This window comes from Acinonyx jubatus, chromosome E1 (assembly GCF_027475565.1).
Source record: "Acinonyx jubatus isolate Ajub_Pintada_27869175 chromosome E1, VMU_Ajub_asm_v1.0, whole genome shotgun sequence".
Classification (NCBI taxonomy): Eukaryota; Metazoa; Chordata; class Mammalia; order Carnivora; family Felidae; genus Acinonyx; species Acinonyx jubatus.
The window spans coordinates 7,752,299-7,780,250 of NC_069397.1; the positions used below are offsets into that span (position 1 = coordinate 7,752,299).

A 27,952-nucleotide genomic window follows, 5' to 3' on the forward strand; every position below is an offset into this window, starting at 1 on the left:
GGCGCAGGCCAAGTTGGTGGAGAGGTTGTGAGGGCAGTCCAGGGCGCAGAGGAGCCGCATGAGACTGGGAGCAGTAAACTTGCAGTGGGGAGGGCGGGCTTTCCACCGCAGTGCAACCGCCACCCCGCCTCTCCCACCCCCGCACCTCTCCCACCCCCGCCGCACCCCCGCAGAGAAAAGCCAACTGCGGGGCCAAGCAGCAAGTCCCGGGACAGTGGCGGAGGCAGCCCGGGTCCTGGCGAAGAGCTGGTGGCCTGCGCTCCTGCGGCAGGTGGACAGGTGGCCCCCAGGGCCAAGCCAGAACGCAAAGCCGGGGGCGGGGGCAGCCCCATAGGCCGCCTTGCGTCTGGAAAGATCTCTCCTGCCACCAAGTGAAAAATTGGTACCCGGGATCTATACTGGCACCAGGAGGTGGTTAGGAGGGTGTTACAACCTATGGGACAAGAAATGGGGGCTGGAATTGAGGGAGAGGCACTGGGCCCACGGGGCGGTCATGGGTGTACTTGAGAAATACTCAGGGTCAACGCTTTGTCTTTCTGTGATTCTGGGGGATAAAGACTTCTAATCCTCTAGGGCCTCATAAATGTGGGTTTTATCCTAGATCAATTCAGTAATTCTTTATTAGTTCACCTAAAGAGGGTCTGTCCAAATATTGTATTTATATCACTTAGGTAGAATGTTTTTAATACCTTTTTTTTTTTCCAAAGTGGCATATGCATGGTCTTTATGGACGATTGTAAAATACAAAAGGGTAAAGGATAATAAATAACCCCAAATCTTTCCACACAGAGACAAATATTTGTAAATATTTTGTTGTATATTCCTCCCACCTTTTTTCGGAGAGCAGTGTTACAAACCCAGATCTCTCTGGACGGGAAGAGGGGTGACCTATAGTATGGTTTTCTTTTTTTTTTTTTTTTTTAACGTTTATTTATTTTTGAGACACAGAGAGACAGAGCATGAACGGGGGAGGGGCAGAGAGAGAGGGAGACACAGAATCGGAAGCAGGCTCCAGGCTCCAAGCCATCAGCCCAGAGCCCGACGCGGGGCTCCAACTCACGGACCATGAGATCGTGACCTGAGCTGAAGTCGGACGCCCAACCGACTGAGCCACCCAGGCGCCCCTATAGTATGGTTTTCGGAAGCTGGTCAGAGTTGATGAGACTTTCTGAGTTCTGTTACTTACAGGATGTGGTACTTTGGGTGTCTCATAAGTGCTGAGTGACCTTTTATACCTTTCTGTTATTTTCCCGGAAGAGCGAAGCCTTAAAGTACAACCTACGAAGCGGTAGATGGCTTGAATAACATGTTTAGAGGAGAATGGTGCCCCCCTCACCACCTGAGCTGAAAAGCCACTTCTGACGAATGCCGGGGCACGTATGCACTCATGGGTTCAGATGCCTCGTGGGGAAAAATCAATGGGAACAAGGAGTCTTGCTCATTAACTTGTTTACTCTGGGTATGGCAAGTAGAACATTGGTAACAACCAAAAAGTAATGGCTGACCGGGTCTCTTAACTGATTTGTAAGCCGCAAGTCATGGCATATGGAATCCTGCCGGATAAGGGGCCTCTCCCTGTGCTTTTATTTATTTATTTATTTTAGCATCCCTTTTAACTTGGCCCGAGATTGATGGAGGCATTATCGTGGACCTGGGAAGCTGTGAGCCGCCCTGGAATGACAAACAGTTGTTGACAGCTTTGAGGAGATGGATGGAAAAACAAACACGGACAAGGTTCTCATGTTTGTTTTCCCGTTGAGCCTCGAGAAGAATGTTGCTCTGGTGATTCAGCACAGGGGAAGGAAAGTTACGCCTTGTTATCAAAGTCAATATTTTCTGAGCCCAACTTACACACATCTCCAGAACACATCTCATTTTTGCATGGCGTACAATTAATCAGAGTAAGAATAGGGACGTTCATCACTTAGGAACAGGTTCTGCTTCTATCCACTCTTGGTAGCTGTCGTCATTTTCACACATAAAATTCAGGAGTTTCGCAGGTACATGTTATCCATTAGGACGAATAGGCATAGTTTACATCTGGGCATCATCTCTCTGGAGTAATACTTATTACTAGTAGGAAAGCATGATATGATAGAAAAGCACATACGTCATAATAGGCATCTGATAAATATTTGTCCGTTGGTGTAATAGTGTGTTGTATCGTCCACAAGTCGCTATGAGGAGAAAAGAGCATCCATTTGCTACACTATCCACTAGAGCCATTAAACTGATTCCCAAACGGATTACAAGACAAAGATTAATACAAATTATTCTGTTCATATTGATTCATGCCTTTCAGAAACTTCAACTGAGGAATACCTTCACTGCTGTAGGCAGGTTACTTTATAAAGTATGACGTGTGGAAGGAAGTGATTTGGGGGTGTTGGTTTTCTAAGTGAGTTGTAAATTATTTCACTGCCTCTGTCTGCCTAACATCTTCCTACCTACTTCTGGTGATAGAATTTTTCTTTCCTATGTAGAGAAAATAACGCTTGTGGCTTGAGGGAGATACTGCATCATCGTGTCTGTCCACGAGCACCTCTTCCCTGCTCAAAGGATGGTCACCTCATCCCCTAGTCGCAATGCTGGTTCTGGACTCGATTCTTAGAGATCTGTCGGGAAACAAACTTTCTGCTAAGGTTGCCAGGAGCGTGAGAGTCTGAGGCTGGTAGTGTCATTTTAGCTGTTTGATGGCAAGAGCCTGCAAGCAGAAATACTCCGAGCAGAGTCAAGAGCTGGAAAGAGCCAGAAACATGATAGCACTTTTGACACTGAAGCTAGTGATTCCCAAAAGCAGCTACCACCCTGTTGTAAGAGATAAAGCCCCATTTCTCTTTGAGCTACTTTGAGCTGTCTTTCTGTCATCTGTGGCCCCAGGAGCCCGACTGACATAACAGATGATATAGGCTCGCTGGAGGGGGGGTATGTGACCAAGGGGAAGATGATGAGGCCGGGAACCTGGATAAAAAGTTAAAAAGTTGAAACTGAAAAGAATGCCAGAAGACTGGTGGGTTTTTATGAGGAAAGAGACTGAAAAATGTTTCTGAAAAGGAACGTAGATGGATTAAAAGCAAGTTGTTTGCCCCAAGAAAAAGCAAAGTATTATTCCCTTCTGTGCAATACGTTGCTCTACGTTTGAAGTATTTTGCAGTCCTCACGTATTAGGACATTGGAAGCCAGAGATGGAGTCCCATTAAAGGGTTGATTTAACTGTCAAGGGCCAGAGGTGGAGCCCCAGAGGTAACTTGACCCCAGGCATCCCTGTTGGGTCTCTTCTCCACTTCCTTTTATCCTACTCCTTGGCCACAAACAACTGAAGAGGAGGGAGGACCTATTTTCCTGGGCTTTCGTTCGTAAAATCCAAGGAAGGACTCTGTCGCCCAGTTCGAATCAGATACCTGCTCAGGAAACCAGTCACTGTGTCCAGGTATGCATACTGGCATATACAGCCATTTGGGACCCAGGGAACAGAGCCTTCCAAAGGCAGGTCAGGTGCAAGCCTGACCCCTGAGAGAATCAGTGTGGCCTGAGCAGCTGTCGAGATTGTGCTCACTACGGTGTATTACTTCTGCCATCATTCAGAGTAGTCAGAATATGGGAGAGGGGGCAGAACAGTATATTCTAAGGGTTGGTAATTCTGCATTTGTATTTTTTTTTAATGTAGAAATGTCACCAGGCTCTTTCATAGTGATTAAGGGGGGGGGGTATTTTTTTAATGTTTATTTATTTTTGAGAGTGGGGTAGGGCAGAGAGAGGACAGAGGAACCAAAGAGGGCTCTGTGCCGACAACAGAGAGCCCGATGCGGGGCTCGAACTCGTGCACTATGAGATCATGACCTGAGCCGAAGTCAGATGCTTAACCGACTGAACTACCCAGGTGCCCTTCTATTTTGTTTTGTTTTTTTTTTTAATTTTTTTTTAATGTTTATTAATTTTTGAGACAGAGAGAGAGAGAGAGAGAGACAGAGCGTGAAGGGGGGAGGGGCAGAGAGAGAGAGGGAGACACAGAATCGGAAGCAGGCTCCAGGCTCTGAGCCATCAGCCCAGAGCCCGACATGGGGCTGGAACTCACGGACCGCGAGATCATGACCTGAGCTGAAGTCGGACGCTTAACCGACCGAGCCACCCAGGCACCCCTCTATTTTGTTTTTAATACACATTGCAGGAGTTTTACTTCACTGCTGAAGTAGTTGGAGCCAACTGAAATGCTAATAACATCATGAAAAAAAAACTTATTATAAAGCACAGGAACAAAATGTGAGTAGGTTAATAAGCCAGCTCTGGGTTCTAAAGTATTTACATTTGTCATCTAACTACCCCATACTTTATGTTTTGGAAATATGCTTTAAATATCTAAACTGAGAGGCATTATAGAAAATGCATAGAAAACAGAGTAAAATAGGGTAATGAGCTGTGGCCCCTTGGTTCTAGGAAAGATGGTCCAGTGCTCACTGAAACGAACCATCGGTCTTGGTTAGTGTGGTTAGCATGGTATTTCTACCCAGATGTGGCCTGTCCCAGTTAGTGTAAGCATTCGTGGGAGTCAGACGGTCCCGCCAAGTTCAGGCATCCGGCAGTCAGATTGCACGTTCTAGACCTTGGTTCCCATCTTTGGATGGCTGACGTGCCCAAAACGGAGACAAGCTAGTATCCTTTCCTTATCCAGGTGAAATAATTCATTCAGTTCCTGAACCACGCCCTGCGAACTGCCAAAATACTTGTTTATATAAGAGCTTCTGTGTTATGTGAGATAACACCTTAGCCAGCGTTTAAACAGCATGATTTGTAATGGGAATCCTCATTACTCCTGTGAAATGAAATTAGTAAGTTATGAAGAAAAGGTTATTTCAAATACCAATAGAAAGTGTTTGTTGGGGAAGGGAGGGAATTTAAACAGATTCAGAACATTTTAATTACATGTAACTTGAACTACTTCAGGAAAGACTATAGACTCTCAGGGGCAAAGAATTTTTTAACACTTACAAATCATCATAAAATGAACGTAATACTGTCTATAAATGTACATATTCATTTGCACTGCTGGTTCCTTTAAAAATTATTTGCGCCTATTTGCATGGTTCTCCTTAAGAATTATAAATTCGCGTATCTCAGGAAGCCTGTCATTCAGGACTTCAGATAAGATGGGCGTATTGAGAAGTTAAATACTTCTAACTTAGGGGTGCCTGGATGGCTCAGTCGGTTGAACGTCCAACTTCAGCTAGGTCATGATCTTGTGGTTCGTGGATTCAAGCCCCACGTCGGGCTGTGTGCTGACAGCTTGGAGCCTGGAGCCTGCTTCGGATTCTGTGCCTCTCTCTGTGCCCCTCCCTGGCTTGTACTCTCTCTCGAAAGAAATAAACATTTTAAATACTTTTAAATAGTGGCAGTGTTGACAGTAATAGAGAAGAAGCCCTAATTGGGGGTTGGGCAGAACGTCAGAGCCACTGTGAGTGATTTAAGGGATGTATTGTGGGGAAATAAGCCAAAGGCGATGCTGGGAGTGAAGCCGTCTGGAAGGCTCTGGTGGTGCCTGTACCTGGTGTTGGGCCGAGCTGAGCAGGACCATCGGAGAAGAGAGGAGGGAAGGGCAGGGAGGGCCGGGGAGGGCAGAGCAGGAGCAACTTGCAGTCTGCAAGGTTGAGGTGAAACTCACTGGAACAAACGGGAACTCGGAACTCGTGTCTGTTTCTTGCCGCCTCTCCGCCGGCAACCTTGACCACACAGGTAACCTGCCCAAGAGCACGTGCACTTACTTGACTACGAAACGGCACACAGACTTGAGCCAGGATTCTGAGAAGTGGGCGGGCTCAGGAATTGGCTGTGGCCCAGAGATCCGGCAGGATGCCGAAGCGCGGGCCCGGTGTCCCTGCAGGCGGCCGGGGCAGCAGGCAGAGCCCCACCGGTTGGGGGTGAGCCTTGGTAGTGCCTGAGCTTAGAGCAGTTTTCCAAGTGTGAGCGTGGCCGCTGTTTCGATTCCACCTTCCAGATGGCATACGAGCTCTGCGGCCGTCCCGCCCCTACAGCTGGACAGGGAGGGGAGCGTGGGGTATTGTGGCTCCGGGCTAAGTGGACTGGAGCAACACGCGAACACAACGCCTTGTCAGCTGAGCACCGGGACACGCCGTTGGGTCAAACCTAGCTCCCAGAGAAGGCCGTAGCCCGACATGATGAAAGTGTCCCTCTTACAACCCCAAATTCACTAACCCAAGATTCACTGGTCCCTTTTTGCATCTTTGGGTGATGTTCATCCGTCTTCAGGCTGGGTCACAGCCCTCCCACCCCCCTTGATGTTTGTCCAGCCTCAGTTCTGAGACACGAGATTAAATACCATCAGCATACCTTTGCCACTAGGAGAAGGGGAGAGAGGAATAAAATGTTTATATCCAAATAAGAGAAAAGTACTCAGAACTATTACATTCTTTGTATCTGCACCTGGTCACAGGACCACTGCTGATGTCTATAACTACCTTTGTGTGCTAGCCAAGCTGTGTTCCCCTTGTCTTTGGCACAGGAGATGACCCAAAATGGAGTTCTTGAAGGGTCTAGAAGTGGAACTCTTATACACCAATAGGAGGAATGTTAAACGGCAATCCACTTTGCAAAACAGTTCGACAGTTTCTTACGTAGTTTAAATATATACCTAATGTATGTTGCACACTCTTTACTTGTGAGAAATAAAAGCATATGCCCCCACAAAGACTTGAACACAAATGTCCATAGCTGCTTTTTTATAATAGTCCCAGACTGGAAACAACCCAAATATCCATCAACAAGTGAATAGATCTATTATAATAGTGGTATTACCAACACATATAATGGAATATTGCTCAGCAGTAAAAAAAGAATGAGCTATTGATACACTGAGCCATATGATGAATCTCAAAATAATTTTGCCTCATGAAAAAAAGTCCAGACAGAAAGTGCGTATTGTAAATTCCATTTACATAAAAGTCTGGAAAATTGAAGTGATCTATAGGGACTCAAGGTATGGTTCACTGGCCGCCTGAGGAAGAGCTATGGGTGGGGGGAGGGGATTACAGTGAGGCATGACAAAACGTGGGAATGATGGATATGTACAGTATCCTGATTGTGGTGATGTCTTCATGACATCTGTTTCCTCCAGCCTCAGAGTTAAAAGCTGCCCAAGTCTCCCACTCCCCGGGGCCCTTGGCTATGTTCACAAGACAGTGACAAGTGTGGCACAGGGACAGAAGTAAAGCAAGTGATAAAAGGTTGCAAATAGTGGTGGGGTGAGATGAGGGATGGCCTTCAACCCATGTAACATACAAAGAATTTGGACTTTCAGGGGCACCTGGTTGGCTCAGTCATTTGAGTGTCCGACTCTTGGTTTTGGCTTAGGTCATGGTCTCGCGGTCTTATGGGTTCAAGCCCCACATCAGGCTCTGCTCTGGCAACACAGAACCTGCTCGGGATTCTCTCTCTCCGTCTATCTCTGCCCTGCCGTGACTTGTGCTGTCTCTGTCTCTCTCAAAATAAATAAATAAACTTAAAAAAAAGAGTTTGGACTTTCCAAGGCCACCGGAGAATGAGCAGTGAGGCGAACATGAAATCATTCAATCTTTTTGAGCAAGTAGTTTTATTATGATTCCGTACAAGTGTTAATAGTACAGTAAACTGGGAAGGGCAGGTTTGAGAGATATTATAAAGTCTAAATTACCAGGACTTGGCGATGAATATGGTTGGTCAATGAATAGAAGAAATCAAAGCTGATCTAAAGATTTTGATATGAGTTATAGGAGAAAAAGTTATGTATTTGATTAAAAAAAAAGAACTCTGGAGAAGTACTTGATTTGCATGGAAATGTGCTGAGTTCAGTTTGGAACACATTGCATTTGTGATGATGTTAAAATATCCAAAGGAAAAACACCAACCATCAAGTGACATTACAAAATCAGAACTCAGGACAAGGGCAGGATTGCACACTTTGTGGTTCTACTTAAAGACAGGAGAGTTGGGGCGCCTGGGTGGCTCACTTAAGTGTCCAACTTCAGCTCAGGTCATGATCTCACAGTTCATGGGTTCGAGCCCCGGGTCGGGCTCTGTGCCAACAACTCGGAGCCTGGAGCCTGCTTCGGATTCTGTGCCTCCCTCTCTCTCTGGCCCCCCCCCCCCCCACTCACGCGCGCACACTCTCTCTTTCTCTCTCTCTCAAAAATAAACATTAAATAAACTACCCATTATTAAGCACCTTCCAAGCATTATACTGTATGTCAGTATCTTATTAATCCTCACATTAACCTTGCAAGTTATATATTATTACCCTCATTTTGCAGATGAGGAAACGGGCTTATAGACAGTGTTACTTAGGCGCTCGTAATTGGCAAAGCGGAAATGTAACCCTCATCTGTAACTGCAAAGCCCGGACCCTTAACCTCTATGCCATCCTGAATTCTTCTGGCAACTTGAGTGTATCATGAAACTTCTGCCTCTGGTGCCTTTCTTTCTGTCTGCTTCCTCCTGTGTCTAGACTGCTCTTTTCTTCCCTCCAATCTCCTTAAAGCACCGGACTCCTGCTGAGTCTTAAGTCTGTCGGAGAGTGGTCGGAAGGCTATTTTCCCTGCCTCCCCAGCTGATTCCGAGCCCATCATAGACCATCTCTCTTTCATTGTACTCTACACGTTATTACAATCATCTGTATGCCAGTGTTTCCATTAGAGTAAAGGTTGGCACACCGTATTCAGTAAAGGGCCAGAGAGTAAATATTTTAGGTTTTCTGGGCCATCCCATCTCCGTTGCAGCTACCCGACCTGGCCGCTGTGGTGTGAAAGCAGCCAGAGCAAGGTGTAGACAAACGAGTATGGCTGAGTTATGGGACAGCTTCATTTATGGACACTAAAATCTGACTGTCATGTAATTTACACATGTCACGAAGTATTCTCCTTCTTTGGATTTATTTTTCTAATCGTTAAAAAAATTAAAAACAAACAAACAAACAAACAAACACGTTCATATCTTGTGAGCCATTCAGAAGCAGGTGCCGGCTGGAGGTGGCCCATAAGCTAGAGCTTGCTGTCCCCTACACTATAGTATGAATTTCTTGGCCGCAGGTCTAGTACATCTTTGTTAGGGTGACGATAGCAACGTATCGTCCAAACTGGGATGCTTTGAAAGTGAAAGGGTTGCTGCGAGTGATGCTGGGACCCACAGGCACAGAGGGGAACTAGGCCAGGCAGAGAGGGGTTGTCACCCTGGTCACAGGGTAGCCTCGTCGGTTGTATACGGCTTCATCTGGGGTCTTAATCGCTTCAGTCGCCCATGTCCCAGGGTTCATTTATTCTTGGTCGACTCGCAGGCTTTGGGATGTGTGTGCGAGGTGCTGAAGTCATTTAGAGCACTAATGTTTTATACCTGCCACAGTGGCTCTGGAAGAAGCAGCTGTATATTCAGTAAGTGGTTTTCAGAGTGGATGAGTGTGGAACCCATGCATGACCTGGACAATGAATTCATACAATTTTATAGCATGTCTCTTCCAGAGAGTTTTCCTCCATCGAGTACCAAGAGTATGGGTTCATGCTAGTAAAAATTAAAATGAAATTTGCTGTGGACAAAATTATAGAACAGAAGCAGAAGAGAAGACTTGTTTCACATTATGTTTAATGCCTTCTGTCTTTTCAATCTTTTTGCAGTTTTTTGAGGTGCCATTTGATTCAAACATGAATAGGACAAAGAACAGACCTCTGGTTCGTGGACAGATCAGGTAAACTCACGAATCCAAGACTCTTTCACTGTCTAGAACATCCATTTGCTGGTTTATCCCGAATCGTTTCCCAGTCTTGTGCCTTGAGTTGTGGTGGGCAAATAACACACCCCCAAAGGGACCTACTGGTGTGGACATGCAGTACCTCTACTCAAAGTGTAACCACAGGGCACCTAAAGCCGAGCTAAGATTTGCAGTCCCATTGTTGGGGAAACTCATGCCGTGTGGATGTCTTTATGAGATCCCACTTCGAAACGTGGACTTGTTTCACTTGTCCTGGCTAAGGATAAAAACATTCCATTAGCACAAGTGATTTCAGATAAATCCACATAAGGTATCCGAAGAAAGATCTATCCGAAGTCTTACTTTTGCAGACAAACTGATAATGCTGTCATCTGCCAAGCAAAGGGCTGCCTCCATTACTCTTTCTACCAAATTCAATTAAGTGGAACTAAAAGGCATATAAATATTTTAATATCACTAATGGTTAATAATTAAACGTTTTAACTTCCTGGAGTCCTTGAAACTGGCATTGAAAAAAAAAATTTTTTTTAAATCCAGTGGATATCATCAGCCAAGAAGAATAAAAAGAGGCAAATGGTTGATAACGACTATTCTAAATCAGTGAATCCTGCCTTCACATTTCCAGGCAGTGCCCTCATGGAGCTTAAAATGTATTGGGTAACACTTGTGGATCAAACCAATCACACATTCTCAGTAAGACAATAAAGGAAACAAAGCAGGTACAGTCAGAAGTCTATGTAAAAATGATTTTTAATATTAGCTGTTTGTAGCCATTCAGTTCTTAAATGAGTTTAAAATACCATTATATTGCAAAGAGCCATGAAAACCTGTAAGAACAGAAATCTCATATCTATTGATAATTGATTTCTTTTCTTGAAATATAAATCAAGCCATCTGCTGTGTTTTTATTTAAAAAGTGTCAGAAGTACGTTTATTGTTATTTTTTTAATGTTTATTTTTGAGAGAGACAGAGCATGAGCAGGGTAGGGCAGAGGGAGAGGGAGACACAGAATCCGAAGCAGGCTCCAGGTCTGAGCTGTCAGCACGGAGCCTGACGCGGGGCTCGAACTCACAGACCGTGAGATCATGACCTTAGCCGAAGTCGGACGCTTAACTGACTTAGCACCGAGGCGCCCCAGAAGTACTTTAATTTGGAGTTGTTTTATAGGCTTGTAAAGTTTTTAAAATTTATTTTAGGGGGAGGAGAAGGAGCACTCGAGAGCACAAGTGGGGGAGGGGCAGTGAGAGAGAGAGAGAGAGAGAGAGAGAGAGAGAGAGAGAGAGAATCCCAAGCAGGCTTCACACTGTCAGCTCAGAGCCTGATTCAGGGCAGCTCAGAGCCTGATTCAGGGCTCAAACTCACAAACCATGAGATCATGACCTGAGCTGAAATTGAGTTGGATGCTTAACCGATTGAGCCGCTCAGGTGCCCCTGAGTGAAGTTGTTTCACAAGAGCAAATGCAAGTTTTGTAACCCATTTCAAAAACTAGAAGCTGCTTGTGCTGCTGGTCAGGTCACACGTAAGTTCTTGCTCCTTTCCTCAGTGAAATCGTACCCTCTAGAACCAAGGCAGATGCGGGACAAGCCCAGTAAGCAGCCATTAGGCATCTAATGGCGATCAGATAGAGGCCCGCCATTCTTCTGGTATCTCCTCTTACTTTGCCCAGTGTGTTCATTGTCTGCACCCAGGAAAGCCAGGCCTTTAAGTGCATCCAGAGTGGGGGGCTTGTTCGTTGGCCTTGGCAATGCCCATCCTTTAAAGGAGACAGGCTGGGGGCGCCTGGGTGGCTCAGTCGGTTAAGTGGCCAACTTCGGCTCAGGTCATGATCTCGCAGTCCGTGAGTTCGAGCCCCGCGTCGGGCTCTGTGCTGACAGCTCAGAGCCTGGAGCCTCTTTCAGATTATGTGTCTCCCTCTCTCTGACCCTCCCCCATTCATGTTCTGTCTCTCTCTGTCTCAAAAATAAATAAACGTTAAAAAAAATAATAATAATTAAAGGAGACAAGCTGTCATCTAGTTATTAGTCTTGCTAAACTTGTAACTTCACCTTTTGTTTTGCAAGATGACCCCGGGTCTCCTTTATGACAATAAACCTTAATTGCTGCCTAAAGTAGCCTCCGAGAGGGCAACTTACGGGGCTGGAAAAAGAGAGTCAAACTTCTGTTATGAGCTAGCGTGTATTTTATTAAATCGGTACAATTGTAGGAGCTGTTCCGAGCCTGCGGCAGAAATCCTGCACTGAGAGTCACGGTTTTGAAACTGCAGACTTGGTATCCTGCCAGGTAGTTTTTATTATAATTTAGTAAATTGTTATCTATGACACATATTTTGTAAGTGGCTGGCTGCGGGGGTATAGTAGAAAGTCTTACGTCTGTCCGTTAGCATTGATTCCAGCTTTGGTGGTTCTGACATTCACAATAGCTATTGGGCATTTAGGCATAAAGCCCAGCCAGTTTATTTTGAAATTCTTGATTTGGAATTTACTGCTCCATTTGATTGGACTGATCTGCCTTGTTGAATCTGTCCGACGTCGTAGACACTGCAGTTTGTCATGTGAAGTGTAAGTTCCCGTCATTACTGACGGGCAGCAGTAAGCATGGTCAGTCTGGGAAGGAAATCCTTGGACATCTTTGCCAATGACGGCTGTTTCCTCCTTTGTGCCTCGCTTGGCTTCTCTCCATCCTGAAGACATACCATGAGCATTTATGGGGGGTATGTGTGCGTGCGTGTGTGTGTGTGTGGCATTAATTTTTTAAAGTGATTGCAATTTAGTTTGAAAATTTTTACTGAAGTGAATAAAAGGGTATTCTAAGAAGTTAAAGGAATACAATTAAGGAAAGAAACATATGCCTGGATTAGTTATTCTTTTTTTTTTTTTTTTTTTTTTTTTTTTGAGAACCTGGGAAATACTGTGTGGACCCATCTGTACATTTATGCACTTGCATGGTGGCCATTCTCTGAACTTTTGGTTTTCTCTTCCAGAAAAATGTGTCTGGGTAGGTGGGCACTGAATGCCTTATAGAACTGACAGAGATGATGGGGCCTTTTTTTTTTTTTTTTTTTTTTTAGTGTTTATTTATTTTGAGAGAAAGAGCAGGGGAGAGGCAGAGAGGGAGGGAGACAAAATCCCAAGCAGGCTCTGCACATCAGGCACAGAGCCCGATGTGGGTCTTGAACCCACGAACTGCGAGATGGTGACCTGCGCCGAAATCAAGAGTCGGACACCCAACCGACTGAACCACCCACGTGCCCCGAAGATCGTGCGTTTTTGGTTGTTTATTCTGTATTCCAGAGAGGATTAGAGGTATCATGAGACTGTAACTTAATAAAACAGAGAAATGCGTAAAGAAAGTCAGGGTTACGGAACATAGAATCTGTGATAAAATGGCGAGAACAAGGAAAGCTTCTCGAGGTCACCGTAGTTACTGAGGTTGACCTGTAGATTTCATTCTGCATTTCCTGCTGAAATCACAGTCCCATCGTAATGGTAAGCATTGTGTGCAATATTAATATTTAATTCTCCCTACAGCACCATGAGATAGGACACTGTTGAATATGCAGGTGAGAAGACTGAAGATCCAAGTGTTATGAAAAGTGGCAGAACCAAAATTTGGCCTGGCCCATTTGCTTCCCTGCCCTGAGTTCCTAACCGCTACATATAACCGTCTCTAAAATCTCTCTGTCCGTGAGAAGGAAACACCACCCTAGGGAGACCAAACTTCTGCCTCTCCGTTCTTAAAAAAATAAGAAAGGACACTTGGTGACGGTATTAGAAGAATATCCTACATGACTTCCATGGAGGAAACCTATATAGATTTCTAAGGCATCTCTCGGCCGCAAGCCAGAGCAAAAATACCCAAGAACAGCTCCTGCCGAGAACTGCGTAGAGTGAATCTTCTTGAAGCAGGTGGTGAGGAAGAAGCTCGTGGGCAGACGTATTGGCCCAAGGACCTTCTCTAGTGCGCCAGCTTGCTCCAGGGATTAAGCTGAGCCAGTGAAAGAGAGGAGAGAAGATGCCAGTCTCATGTGTGCATCAGGCGACGCGGGGGATGTGCTCCCGCCACACGATACGATAGGAAAGAGGGGGCGAACGGTCAGGCGGCTCTTGGTCCCGGTTTGCCCAGGACACTCCTGCTTTACACCAGAATTATTGATGGTGTTCTGCTCTCACTCTTAATACTGTCCAGGCTGGATGATAGCCACACCACGTAATTTCTAGAAAGGGCTGGTGGTGATGACTGTAAAGTTTACAGAATTTCCTCCTTTTTAAGTCCATTTCCTACAAATTCCAATTGCTTTTTTTGCCTAGAGAAGAAAACAAAGAGCACATAAATGGAAAGTATGTCATATCTAAATCAGACTGTAGGTCCACACCATAATACAGGCCTCTTTAACTAGCTTTTTAAAAATGACGCTCGATGTCGGGGCGCCTGGGTGGCTCAGTTGGTTAGGTGTCCGACTCTTGGTTTCGGCTCAAGTCATGATCTCATTTTCGTGGGTTCGAGCCCCACGTCGGGCTCCGTGCTGACAGTGCAAAGCCTGCTTGGGATTCTCTCAATCCTCCTCTCTCTCTCTCCCCCCTCCGTCCCCCTCCCCCACTTGTGCTGTTTCCGTCTCTCAAAATTAATGAACTTAAAAAAAAATGACCCTCGATGTCGACGTTTGCTCATTAATTGGAGAAGATGCATAAGGCCAACTGACTCGTTTGGATGTTTCTGGCGACAATGGTGTAGTCATGGTTCTGAATGACTGTTGTCAGGAGGGAGTTGGGCTTAGAGCTCCCCTTTGATTCTCCGGCAGAGAGCACGGTGTAGAATCCATGCCACACGTCAGGAATGCACACTGAAAGGAGTCTGCTCACTTACGGAGTCGAACCTGTGAGCCCAAAGTCACTTGGTGAAGGTGAACGTCAGAGAAGCTTACCTTCTTATCGGAAAGTCAGATTCAGTGTGATCCAGGTTTTAAGTTGGCGGCTGGAGAAAGTTCATTAGCAAATTTTAAAAAATCTCCGTAATAGAAAACACCTCAGTCTTCTGATAGTCTTTGTCTGGTAACAGAATCGAATGAAAAATGTCACCTGGTGGACTCTAAGCTTGGGCAAGTCACAGAATTAACCTTGCCCCACTGCCCCTTCCCCTCAGGGAGGGATCCTAATTCCAGCCTTGTTCATCTCACGCCGTTGTGGTGCGGGTAACAATGAGGTCAACAGAATCATGCAAATACATGTGCATTGTTGGGGAGAAGGTTTAAAACTCTAGAAAAACGAGTAGTTACTTGTAGGACTTCCACCTGTTTTCAGATTTTGCTTTACAATACAAATATTTCAGTACTTACAGGCAATGACAAAAAAGAAATTCAGAGGGGCGCCTGGGCGGCTCAGTCAGTTACATATCTGACCGTTGAATTCAGCTCAGGTCGTGATCTCACAGTTTGGGGGATGGAGCCCTGCATCAGGCTCTGTACTGGCTGCACAGAGCCTGCTTGGGATTCTCTGTCTCTCTCTCTCTGTCTCTCTCTGCCCCTCCCCCCACTGCTCGCCTGCTCTCTTTCTCTCTCTCTCAAAATAAACTTAAAAAATTTTTTACATTAGTTTCTAGGGATAGGGAGAAAGAAGCAAAACACTTGGAAAGTAAGACAGCAGAGAGTGGATGTTACGTGTTTCCATTATCAGGGTCATGTTGGTAGGACCACCCTGTGGCATGTCATGGAATCCTTCCTTCCTCCTGCTGCCCTCAGGACACGTTGATGGGGAATGTTGTCCCTGTAGAGGACTGTGCTGGTTGCCAGGGTTACTAACAGGTGGGTGACATGCTCTCCGTTCCCTTAGGGTCACGTTGAGGGGACAGCAGCTCACACGTGTAAGGACACTGAGTGCTACCAGGGGTATGGTCTACACATGTAACGCTGAGTGCACCTGCCAGCCGGGTACCGCGTGGGACCCCAAGGTGCAGCGGGGAACACCGCGGGAGGGACATTGCTGGGTGATGCGGGAGCACAAAGAAGAGACCTGATCCAGACTGCAGAGCTCCAGGGTGACTTAAGGGGGGCGCGAGGACATCCAGGGTGACTTAAGAGAGGCACAAGGACGTCCGGGGTGACTTAGCAGAGGCCCGAGGTGAGAACCGGAGGAGGAGGAGGAGCTAAGCCAGCCTGTCCTTTTCCAAGTTCTTTCTGTTCCTTCCCCCTCCGACCACTCCTTTGTTGGTGGCCACTGGCCTCCTCATCCCGTCTGCGATCTACAGACACTGCCCTCTGCCCTGTCTGTACCTCCAGCCCAGACCGCTCTTCTGAGCCAAGGCCTTTGAAAATCTCTTTTGGGGTCCTCTATGGGTATCTCCGATTCCTTAAGTATATATCCCAGCGCACAGCTCCCCCCCTCCCACACGGCTTTTTGTTAACCAAGGTTCTGAAGTCAGGTGCCTGTAAGTCACTCTAGACTCCCTGTCTGGTCCCCCTCATCCGGTTGTGGAATAGACCGTGTCTGTCCAGCCCCCTAAGTCACCCTGGAATGTGCCCTCTGACCCCCCACTCTGGTGTCAGAGCACCCCCAGCTTGCCTGGGTTCTTAGAACCATGCCTCAGCTGCTCTCCCTGCCCGTTTGCCAGCCCTCTTTCCGTCTGTCTTCCCCAGGCTTTCCTTACATGATCACATTGGTCTCTGGCTTCAAACCTTTGGGGAGAGTCTTCTAAATATATTTAAGAAGAAATACTTGTTTTCTGTTCTTTACTATGTCTTACATGTAAGGCCTTTGAGGATCTGATCCTTCCTGGTCCTTCCAGCCTCCTCCTCTGTGCTCATCTTTCTTCTTCTTCTCCTTCGTCTCCTTCTCTTCTTCCTCCTCCTGCTCCCTCTCCTAATGTTTATTTTCAGAGAGAGAGAGAGAGAGAACAAACGGGGGAGGGGCAGAGAGAGAGAGAGAGAGAGAGAGAGAGAGAGAGAGAGAATCCCAACCATACTCCACATTGTCAGCACGGAGCCCGACGCCAGGCTCAAACTCACAACTGAGATCGTGACCTGAGCCGAAACCAAGAGTCGGACGCTTAACCAACTGAGCCACCCGGGGGCCCCTCTGCTCACCTTTTCTCATTTATCCCTTGGTGTTGAGACTGGATGGGCCCACTGGTGTTTTCACCGAAGCACCATGCTCCCTCTTGTCCCACTGGGTGTGCTCCCCTAGTCCGCTCATTGCCTGGGCAGGTTTTGTGCCAAGCACTCCTTCCTCTGGAAGGGGCAGCTACTACGCCCGTAGTCCAGTGGGGCGGGTGGGGTTAGGTGTTTGTCCTGGGGCTCGCCCTCTTCTTCGTTTATGCCCCTGTCCTAGCCCCACACAGCCTTCTGCAAACCCTTTCCTTGGGCCCCTTGCTCCATTATGTTGTGTGTTCTTCTGGGACAAAGATGGAATCTGCCCTCTGTTTATCTCCAGTCCCCAAGATCGTTTATAGTGAGCAGTTTCCTCAGTGCCTAACGTGTGCTCGGCACTATTTTTAATGCCACGACCCGGCAGGGAACGAAGCAGACAGCCATCCCTGATGTCACGGAGCATGCGCTCCAGCCATCACATCCGGCAGACCGCTGATGCTTCATGAGGGATGTGTGGACGGACAGAGGGACAGATGTTAGAGAAGCGGCAATGACCTCCCAAGGCGAAGAAGGACAGAAGTGAAGACTCTGAGACGGGTACATGGCGCACGGTGTCAAGGGGATGAGGAAGCCATCGGGACAGGCAGAGGAGTGCAAAATATGTGTTTAAGGATAAAAATAAATGACTTGGCCAGACTCAGAGGGAAGGATTTGAAGGAGCAAAGTAAGGAAGCAGAGCCAGGAAGGAGGCCGAGAAAACGTGCCTGCCCCACCATTGTGACACGGGCTGTGCTGTAGGGATTGGACTGTGGTCCGTGTCGTTTGGGGAGCTCTTAAGCAGCTCAGGACAAGAAAAAGAAATAACAGGCCTGTGTATTGGGAAAGAAGAAATGAATTCTTCATTCACAGACCGTGTGATAGTTTGCCCGAAAACTCGAACAAACCTACAAAAAAGCTACTAGAACCAGTAAGTGGATATAGCAAGGACACAAGATACAAGGTCAGGATGCAGAATGCAATTGCAGGAAACGAGGCAAAGAGTTCTTAGAGAAAACACACAAAAGCAACAAAACAAAAAAGTACAAAAAGCACGAACCATAAATGAAGTCATAGGTAAGTTAGACTTCACCGAAATAAAAATCGCTGCTCTCCCACAAACACTTCTGAAAACGACCAGACGGGCCAAAGAGTGGGAGAAAATATTTGCAAGGCATGGAACTCACGAAGGACTTGTGGCCAGAGTACGTACAAAATCCCTAAAGCCCGGTGACAAGAAAATAGCTCAACCAAAAAATGGAGAAAACGTTTTTAAACAGACATTCCACTAAAAGTCTGCATATCAAATAAACACAAAACGGTTTTCATTATCACCAGTTCACTGGGGGAAATGCAAATTAAAGCCACAGTGGGACATCACTGCACACCTATTAAAACAGTTAACATTTATTTTTTTTTAATATGAAATTTATCGTCAAATTGGTTTCCATACAACACCCAGCGCTCATCCCAACAGGTGCCCTCTCAATGCCCATCACCCACTTTTCCCCTCTCCCCCACCCCCCATCAACCCTCAGTTTATTCTCAGTTTTTGAGAGTCTCTTATGGTTTGGCTCCCTCCCTCTCTAACTTTTTTTTCCCCCTTCCCCTCCCCCATGGTCTTCTGTTAAGTTTCTCAGGATCCACATAAGAGTGAAAATATATGGTATCTGTCTTTCTCTGTAGGACTTATTTCACTTAGCATCACACTCTCCAGTTCCATCCACGTTGCTACAAAGGGCCATATTTCATTCTTTCTCATTGCCACATAGTATTCCATTGTGTATATAAACCACAATTTCTTTATCCATTCGTCAGTTGATGGACATTTAGCCTCTTTCCATAATTTGGCTATTGTTGAGAGTGCTGCTATAAACATTGGGGTACAAGTGCCCCTATGCATCAGTACTCCTGTATCCCTTGGGTAAATTTGTAGCAGTGCTATTGCTGGGTCATAGGGTAGATCTAGTTTTCGTTTTTTGAGGAACCTCCACCCTGTTTTCCAGAGTGGCTGCAGAACAGTTAACATTTCTAAAGCAATAATACCAAGTGCTGGCAAGGATATGGAGTGGCCTGAATACAAAGTGATGCCGTTACTTTTGTGAAAACAGTTTGGCAGATTCCTATGAAGTCACACAAGATTTACCATATCTATAACCCCAGTCCCATGTGTCTCTGGAAACGTATGTCCATACAAAGATCTGTACGTGAATACTTATAAGTTTAATTCATTATTACTGAAAACAACCTAAATGTCCTTCAGCTGGTGAGTATATACACATAAAATGACATGGGCACATTTCAGAAGCATTGTAAGTGAGAGTAGACAGACCCAAAAGGTTACATACTGTGCCATCCCGTGTAGGTGATATTTTAGAAAGCCAAAACTCTGGGGACAGAAATCAGATCAATGGCTACTAGAAATCGGGGGTGAAGGAAAGGGAATGGAGTACAGAGGAGCATGAAGGAACTTTGTGAGGTGACAGAAATATTCTATATCTTTTTTTATGTTTTGAGAGAGAGTCAGTGGGGGAGAGGGACAGAGGGAGGGAAAGAGAGAGAGGATCTTAAGCAGGCTCCACTCACCCGAGAGCCCGACGCGGGGCTTGATCTCATTTCCGTGAGATCGTGACCTGAGCCGAAATCGAGTCAGACACTTAACTAAGTGAGCCACGCGGACGCCCCAGAAATAGTCTATATCTTGATCACGGTGGTGCTTACACCGTTGTGTGTCTTTGTCAGAGCCTGGAACTCACTGTACTCTCAAAATGTGTGAATTTCACTGCGTGCACGACTAGTGGGTTTTCAGGGTGCTTGGTTTTCCCTGGGACCATGTTGACGTAGCCTGCAGAGCATGAGCGTTTGGGGTCGGTCTGCCTGGACTCAGAATCCAGCTGCTTTTTCTGCTCTCCCAGGCGGGAGCGTGTTAGGAGACGGCTGTGTCCTCTTCTCTTAAGCTGGGGCGCTTACCTCTTAGGCGTAGGTGAGGCTGCAACCCTTCTGCTACAGCAGTGAATGACAGTGCGGTCCTCACTGTGGTGGCTCCTACTTTTTTCAACAGCCCCGGGCCGAGCATCTCCGGGTGTTAGGCTCCAGCTCATCGCTGGAATACGGCTGATGTGACCCAGCTCCGGCCCTCCTTACTGTCCTGTCTGGGAGGTACAGAGTAAACCAGTGAGCCAAATAAAGGTTCAGAGGTCCCTCTCGATGGCTGTCAGTTGTCCAGAGAAAACAAGGAACCGGATAATATAGAGCCAACTGGCAGAGACCGCTTGAGGAGGAGGTACAGAGACACTTGAGGAGGTGGGGTATGCGCTGAGCCCCGGAGGTTGAGGATGCAGGGAAGGGGGGCAGCGTGGGCAGAGGGAGCAGCAGGTGCAGAGCCCGGGCGGCCAGGGTGTGCCCGACCCAGTGAAGAGCACGGGGGCCGCAGTGGCCAGAAGGAGCAGAGTGGGAGGAGATGAGGTCACGAGGGCACCTCAGTGACAAGTCTGGCTCAGAGGCGGTGTGCAGCGGGAAGCCAGGTGTGAGTCGTAAGCGTGGGGTCGCTGTGGTCACACTGATGTTTGTGAGGGAAGTCTTCAGAATGTACCATGGCGTCACGGGAGCGAGCAGAGGCCTGGGACCAGTCCAGGGTGAGCTGACGATGGCTTAGACCAGGGCGGTCACGGTCGGGGGGGGGGGGGGGCAACCCAGAACGCAGACTGGGCACCACCGCCCACAAGGTCACTTAAATTGTGTCCGCTTTTCAAAGCCGTTCCCGCTTCCTGTGGGTCACGGATCTCCCGCAGAAAAACCCCGCCGATCCCTGCCACCCTGCCTCTGCGCCTCCCGTTCCTTTCCACCTGTCTTCTCGAGTTTTCTCAAGACCTCCCTTAAGGAAGGTCTCCGCTGTCTACACGTATCTGCACCTTTCTTACACTCCGCAGCTCTTCGTACGGGTAGCACGTAATTCGTCAGGAGCAGGCAGTGTAGCAAAGCAGTCGTCAGCCCCGCCCCTCCCAAGAAGCAGCAGCCCCACTGTCCAGCGGAGCGCCCCCAACCGTCACGGCAAAGATACGTGACTGTGCAGTCCGGTTGCCAGCGCTGGACATCGAGACACAGCAGAGTGGACCCTGCCAGCAGACAGACCGCTTTAGGACCCCCCGTCTCTCTCCTCCACCTCGGGGATTTTTTGTGGATGTGGTCGTTATTTCCCAGAACTGTACATGCCTAACCTTGCATGCACTTTATGGATCACTGCAGGGGATTTCAAAGGATAATTTTGAGTCTGATGTATTTTCACCTCAGGGATGAGCTACATAAAGTAAATAAACTCCAACTCCACTCTGTTTCAAGACAGTAAAAGCGCAGATTGTTTTCCAGCCTCTGTGCCGCTCGCCTTGCTGTTTAGCGAGCGGCCGCTGCAGCTTTGTATCGTTTCCCGTGATGGAGAAAGTGACATTGACTGTATTTAATAAACAAGGAACAGTAAGATAATTGTTTTCGAAATAGCCAGTTACAGGATAAACATTCCCTTTACATTTCAGGCAACAGAAATTTTGTGCAATTTTGTTGAGAATCAAAGACAAAAATCCTTACAACTAAAATGCCACTTAGTGAGAATAAAAATCTACAAAATTACATTATTAGTTATTTCAGTTTCCCAAGGAGAATACAGATGACAGTACTTCTAAGTGCCTCTTTGTTGCCTACATAAAATGACAATTCGGTAAATCTAAGGCATCGCTTACCATTAAAGGAAGACAATCTTTCATCTCAACTCTCAGAGAAATCCTGCTTTTCCTGTTTTCCTCACCAGTGGAAAGAAAGATGACTTTTTTTTTTTTTTTTAATACTAAGATGACCTTTAAATTCGTCCTGGCTCTCGAAGGCACCCAAGAAGTGACGATGCTGATGGTTGGAGTGAGCTGTGACCATACAATAATTGCAGGTGGTTAATAGAAACATCCTATTGTAGCTTCTGTTTACCAAATGGAAGCATTTGACCCCATGGCTTTCTGCTTTTTACGTTAGCCCTGGGGCCTTCATGGTAGAATTACTTATCAGCGTCTTTAATGGCTTGGGGGAGCCACTTGATGAATTGGAGCCCATTGTACCTCACATCACTTAGGAAGCATCCCAGATGCACGTGGGCTAAACTCAAGAGTCCTGGCGCATTTGGCCAAAGAGCTCTGGACAGCTACGTTTGCACCCGAAGATGTCTGCAGAGGATGGCTCCGGAGGGTCCGAATGGCGCTATCGTGACCTCTGGTACTGGCGCCTCGCCAGAGTTTGTCCCTGTTAACTCGGAGCCAGACCCGATGCCTCTGTTCCCCTGAGGCTGCGTGTCAGCACAGCTGTGTCACAGCCCGAGGGACCCACAGCTCTGGTAATGTGGCTCCACGTGTCGGTGAGGAACTTGTCACAGGCAGAATGGAGAAGTGCCATACCTCTGAGCCTCCTGTCGCCCTGCTGCGTTTCCATCCTCGCTGGTACCTGTCTTCCTTCCTCCTCTCACAGATCGCACGTATCCAACGCCCTTGAACTCCTTCCATTCACCAGACATCCCTGGCTACCTGCAACATTGGTTCTCATCAGATAAAATGGATTTGGGGGCGCCCGGGTGGCTCAGTCGGTTAAGCGTCGGACTTCGGCTCAGGTCATGATCCTGCGGTTCGTGGGTTCGAGCCCCACGTCGGGCTCTGTGCTGACAGCTCGGAGCCCGGAGCCTGCTTCGGATGCTGTGTCTCCCTCTCTCTCTGCCCCTCCCCTGCTTACATTCTGTCTCTGTCTCTCAAAAACGAATGAATGGTAAAAAAAAAAAAAAAAAAAAAAAAATGTTTTTTTAATGGATTTGGTAGTTTTAGGATGAGCCAAGGTGAGGGGTCAGAGGGACAGGGGTGAATGTCCCTAGTAGTTCTTCCTAAGATACACCTCACTTCTGTTTCAGAGGACCAAATGTTTTTCCACAGCAGATAAAAGGTGCTGGAATCTGGCACCTGATGTTGGCAGTTGTTGGGGGCCCGTTTCTACCTATGGTCCCCAAGCCCAAAGACCCTCAGGCTCGTCTGAGAACAGGCACAGACTCTCCTAAGGGTGTCCTTGTGCCTCTTCCAACCCCACCACCCCACTGGGGCCCTTGCTTCTGACTCAGTATTTGGACAAGTGGTCCCTCTGTCTTAGAGAAGAGTCTGCTGAATCAGCAGCTGCATCTAGTTTTTCTCTTGTTCTCCTTACCGCCAGACTTCTGGAAAGGATGGCCCTCTCGGCGCTTTGGTCACGATTTAGCTTCCTCCCACACTGTCCACCTCTGCTTTTCTCTGTACGTGAACTTCATTTTTCCCTCGCGGCCCACTGGCTCTTCTGATCCCACTTTTGCTTAAACGGACTCATCATCCAAATGGCAGCCTCAGCCTCAGCCCCCTGGTCTCCCAGCTGAGTCCTCTGTCCCAGTTCCCAAGCCTTGTGAGAGGAAATGGGGTTGCCCACGCTTGGGCCTGACATTTCATCCCTGGTCCGGTCAAGGGAAGGGGGTGCAGGCTGGGGGTGGAGTCGCACGAAGGACCCGAGGCTGCCCCTCCCAGGGCTCCTTCCGCTGCACTCGAGCTTCCTCTTGGCCAGTATGTGCCTCGGGCCCCCGTTCTGCTTTGTGACTTTCTAGCCGTGACCCACCTCCCCCACCCCCAGTGCACAAATTCTTGCAGCCAGGATCTTAACTTTAACATTGAGCGCGTCTTGTATTTTGCCTCGCCTGTGGAGCGCGTCCTCCCGTGCTGTCCTGTTCTTGACCACTCTTCTGCAGGAGTGGCCCTGCTCCTGTCTAAGCCAGAGTTTTCCGCCGTAGGTTCTCTTTGTTCATGGACAAGAGAGAGATACTGACACCTTTAATCCAACATCTTTACCTGTTTTGAGGTCCTTCAGACTTGTATCTTCAACATGTATTTTTTTTTTTAAGTAATAACCTTTTCCCTGCTCTATCCTAACAAAAAGGAATCGTTCTTAAGAACGTCAAGGTCTGCTGTTGCTTCCGGATTATTTTAAAATTAAGCAATCCCTTTGTCTAATTCAGTTCATTGAGAATGCGTTGATTACCCATCATGTTCCCAGTACCTCCAGTTCTGTTTTTGCAAGGCTCCAAAGGCTTATAATCGGGGTGAAAAATTAGCCAGATGCTCAAAAGCCTTCGCAGATGGACAAGACAGTCCCATCAGTACGCACTAGGTGGACCGAGGGAGTCGGGACAAGCGAGACGTCCCCTGGGGGATCAGGGAAAGGGGACGTGGGTCAGGGCGGCCTGGCCAGCGCGGGAGCTTCCTGAAGAAGAGGGCCTGGTTATTTTTGTGGGCTGCAGGCGGGAGAGATGGAAAGAGCAGAGCAGGGAAGAGGTTATTGAGAGAGGACAAATTAACACACTCGGGGTCGGGGGCCGCCAGTGCCCGGTGTTTAAATAAATGACGAAGATTGAGTTTTCGAAGCCAAATGAATGGATTGTGTAGCTGGCATGATTAACTTAAAGAACAGGGTTTAGCTTAAGCATTATAGGGATTTGCAGGAGACATTTTTCAAATTTACTGAAGGTTTTACCAGTAAGCACTTAAGCGAATGTAAACAGTTTGCAGGCTGCAGGGGAGCTGTGAAGGCTGTTCATCATCCCGTCACCCTGGTCCAGCAGACAAGTACCCAGACCGGGCTGACGCCCCACAGAGTTTCCAAGGATTGTTATGATTAGTCTCTTGGCGTGTATATATTGCAAATGTAATAAGAACATAAACATTTTATAAGTATAGGAGGTTTTTTTTTTTTTTTCTTAGTGCTAACCAGTCCTTCAAAATGGCAGGAACGACAAATTCGGTCTCAGTAAGAGTGGTGCCAGTGTGGAGAATTTTGGGCTTAAAATCGTTCGACATTATGAACCACACAGTATGAAGCATCCACAAAAAAGTTTAGCGTGTATCATCACGCTTAGTCACGACAGTGGGTGAGAGAGAGGAACGCTGGGGGGTCTTCTAGAAGTGAACGTTCCTTTCTTTCATGGTCATAAGCAACATGAAAGCATTTACGGTTCTTTTTTTTTTTTTTTTTTTTTAATGTTTATTATTTATTTTGAGAGAGAGAGAGAATCACAAGTCCCAAGCAGCCTCCGTGCTGTCAGCGCAGAGCCCGACGCGGGGCTTGAACTCATGAACTGTGAGGTCATGACCTGAGCCAAAATCCAGAGTCGGACACTTAACTGACTGAGCCACCCAGGCGCCCCTACGATTGTTCCGAAGCATCGTGAGTTGTGAACACTTCTTGTCAGCAGTGCTGGGGATGGGGGGGTCCTTCAGCTCTCATGTCCCATCTTACAACCAAAAAAATACTCAGATCTTCTAGTAAATATTAGTATGAAGGGTAACACATCCACTTGAGCAGTAGGTCACAGGAGCAGACACCCGACACCTTTCATTCATGACCTGGAATCCGTGAGCCAAACGCCCTATCGCCTTCTCTCTCTCTCTTCTCGATCAGATGAGGTGACAACATTTGGCCATGAAACGCCATTCCCGTCGACTGGTGGTAGTGTTTGTTCTGTCTTTCGCGTGGTTTGTAAAGGTCTGTTTGAGCCGGCGTTTGGGGCAGCTGCCTTGGATGCAGGAAACAGAAAGATGAGTGGCACAGGGTAGAGGCCCTGAACCAGGTAGGACGTGGCGGGCGGGCGGCCGGGGAGGGCACCAGAGCTGTCCGCGTCAGGACTGAGCCGTGCTGTTCTCACGAGGGTATGGAGGCCACCCGAGGGCTGGGGGTGGGGGGCGGAAGCAGGAAGGAGAGAAGGCTGAGGGAGAATGTTCTTGCAGGACTTGTTCTGATGTCCGCGCTGAATCTTAGAGGATGGGAAAGAAATAACCACACGGAAGACGGAAGACAGTACGGGGCGGAGTCGGGGGTCAGCTCCGGGGCCGTGGTGTTATCCGTACCTCAGAGATCTTTCACCTGGACCGCAGATTGCAAGACAGCGGCCAACAGGCCCAATCCTGAAGAGGCCTTTTTGTCGTTGTTGTTTGGCCTGCTGGGCTTTTCTACCGTTGCCAGCACTTGAAAATAGAAAATGTAACAAAGCCCCAGGTTTCTGGGCTTTTTAGCACATTCCCACATGGGATCGGCCAGTCAGGCCCGAGGAGCGGTTGTCCGTTGTTCATCACTTGGGCTTTCACCCCTGTAGATCGCCAGCCTGGTCCCCCTGGGTATCCGTCCGAGCAGGCCCTGCAGGAGGTGAGGTCACCTGCGTCTATACCTTCGTCTGCGGGTAGCCTGTACCCCCAAGGTGCTCCGCAAAGCTGCAGGGATGGGTGGTTTTACTTCCCAGATTCTCTTTTTATAAACTGTGGGTTTTTTTAAAGCTTTTCAGAGCCGCCTTAAAATTCATTCACCCTAACTTTATGTAGGTGAACAACACGGCTTTCTTAAATAGAATCCTATAAATTAAAAAGGGAGGGGGTAAGAGGAGCGCCTGGGTGGCTCAGTCGGTTGAGCATCCGACTCTTGATTTCGGCTCAGGTCATGATCTCACGGTTCGTGGGTTCGAGCCCCAACTCGGGCTCTGTGCTCTGGGTGCAGAGCCTGCTTGGGATTCTCTCTTTTCCCCTCCCTTTCTCTCTGCCCCTCCCTGGCTCACTCACACGCTCTCTCTCTCTCTCAAAATAAATGGATAAACTTTAAAAAAAAAAAAAAAGTCGGGTAAGAAAATTAAACCATCTGGCTCCACCAGGAAACTAGAAAGATATTGAAGGTGCTATGGGAGCCTGGGGGGGAGTAGAGTTTGGGAATTTGAGAAGTACACTGATTTGGGACCCCAGCACTAGAAACTTGGTTTCCATGGATGGGATCAAACAACAGGAATCTCTTCTCGCTGAGAATTCCAGTCTTTCTACAGATAGCTTCTCCTCAATTTAAACTGAATTGACGTAGCGTAACTCAGGAGTCCTCGTTTTGCTTCATCCCTGAATTACAAGGCCCCATCTCAGAGGTCAACACCGAGTAAGGCTCATCTTCACTTTTCCAGCCTCCACCCTCCCACCCCTGTCTGTCTTTTCCCACCTCCCTCCTACATCAGTAAGATTCTTTCGGCTGACTTTCAAAACTCATTCAGCTCAGACCTGCTTTGTTTTCCTCCCTGGAGAAGAAAAAAAAAAAAAAAGCTTTTCTGAATATGACGCTGCAGCCCCGTGTTCTGAGCAGAGTCATTGCCCAAAACACCTGCTTATTCTTGAATTTCTCCTAATTTAAAAAAAATTTTTTTTAACGTTTCTTACTTGTTTTTGAGAGCGAGAGAGACAGAGCACAAGCAGGGAAGGGACGAACAGAGAGGGGGAGACACAGGATCCAAAACAGGCTCCAGGCTCCGAGCTGTCAGCACAGAGCACAACGCGGGGCTCGAACCCACAGGATGTGAGATCATGACCTGAGCCGAAGTCAGATGCCCAACCAACTGAGCCACCCAGGTGCCCCTTAAATGTTTTTAAATTCTCTTTTAAAATACGTCTTGCTGGGGCTCCTGGGTGGCTCAGACAGTTAAGCGCCCAACTCTTGATTTTGGTTCAGGTCATGATCTCACAGTTCACGAGTTCGAGCTCTGCATCAGGCTGACCGTGCGGAGCCTGCTTGGGATTCTCTCTCTCTCCCTTTCTCTGCCCCTCCCCCTATCAAGAATAAATAATTCCATTTAAAAAATAAAATAAATAGGGGCGCCTGGGTGGCTCAGCTGGTTAAGCGTCTGACGTCGGCTCAGGTCATGATCTCACAGTTCGTGGGTTCCTGACGTCGGCTCAGGTCATGATCTCACGGTTCGTGGGTTCAAGCCCTGCATCGGGCTCTGCTGACAGCTCAGAGCCTGGAGCCTGCTTCTGATTCTGTGCCTCCCTCTGTCTCTGCCCCTCCCCTGCTCATGCTTTGTCTCTCTCTGTCTCTCAAAAATAAATGCTAAAATTTTTTTTTTTAATTTAAATAAATAAATAAAATATATCTTGCATCCACATTTGCTTTACCTGTTCCTTAAATTCTGACTTTTCCTTATTCCTCTCCTACCTTGCAATATCTGCAACTTGAGTCTTGTTGAGAAATAGAAAACCCCTG

The 27,952-nt window shown here is 47.5% G+C and overlaps 1 protein-coding gene across 1 annotated transcript in view; it reads left to right on the forward strand.

Moving 5' to 3' along the window:
* LOC106983011 (protoheme IX farnesyltransferase, mitochondrial) overlaps positions 1-27,952 on the forward strand; it is a 136,365-nt gene that overhangs the window by 84,333 nt on the left and 24,080 nt on the right. The window contains exon 5 of the mRNA XM_027047284.2: positions 9,651-9,721. Coding sequence (XP_026903085.1) covers positions 9,651-9,721 — 71 coding nt within the window. The remainder of the gene's footprint in view (positions 1-9,650; positions 9,722-27,952) is intronic.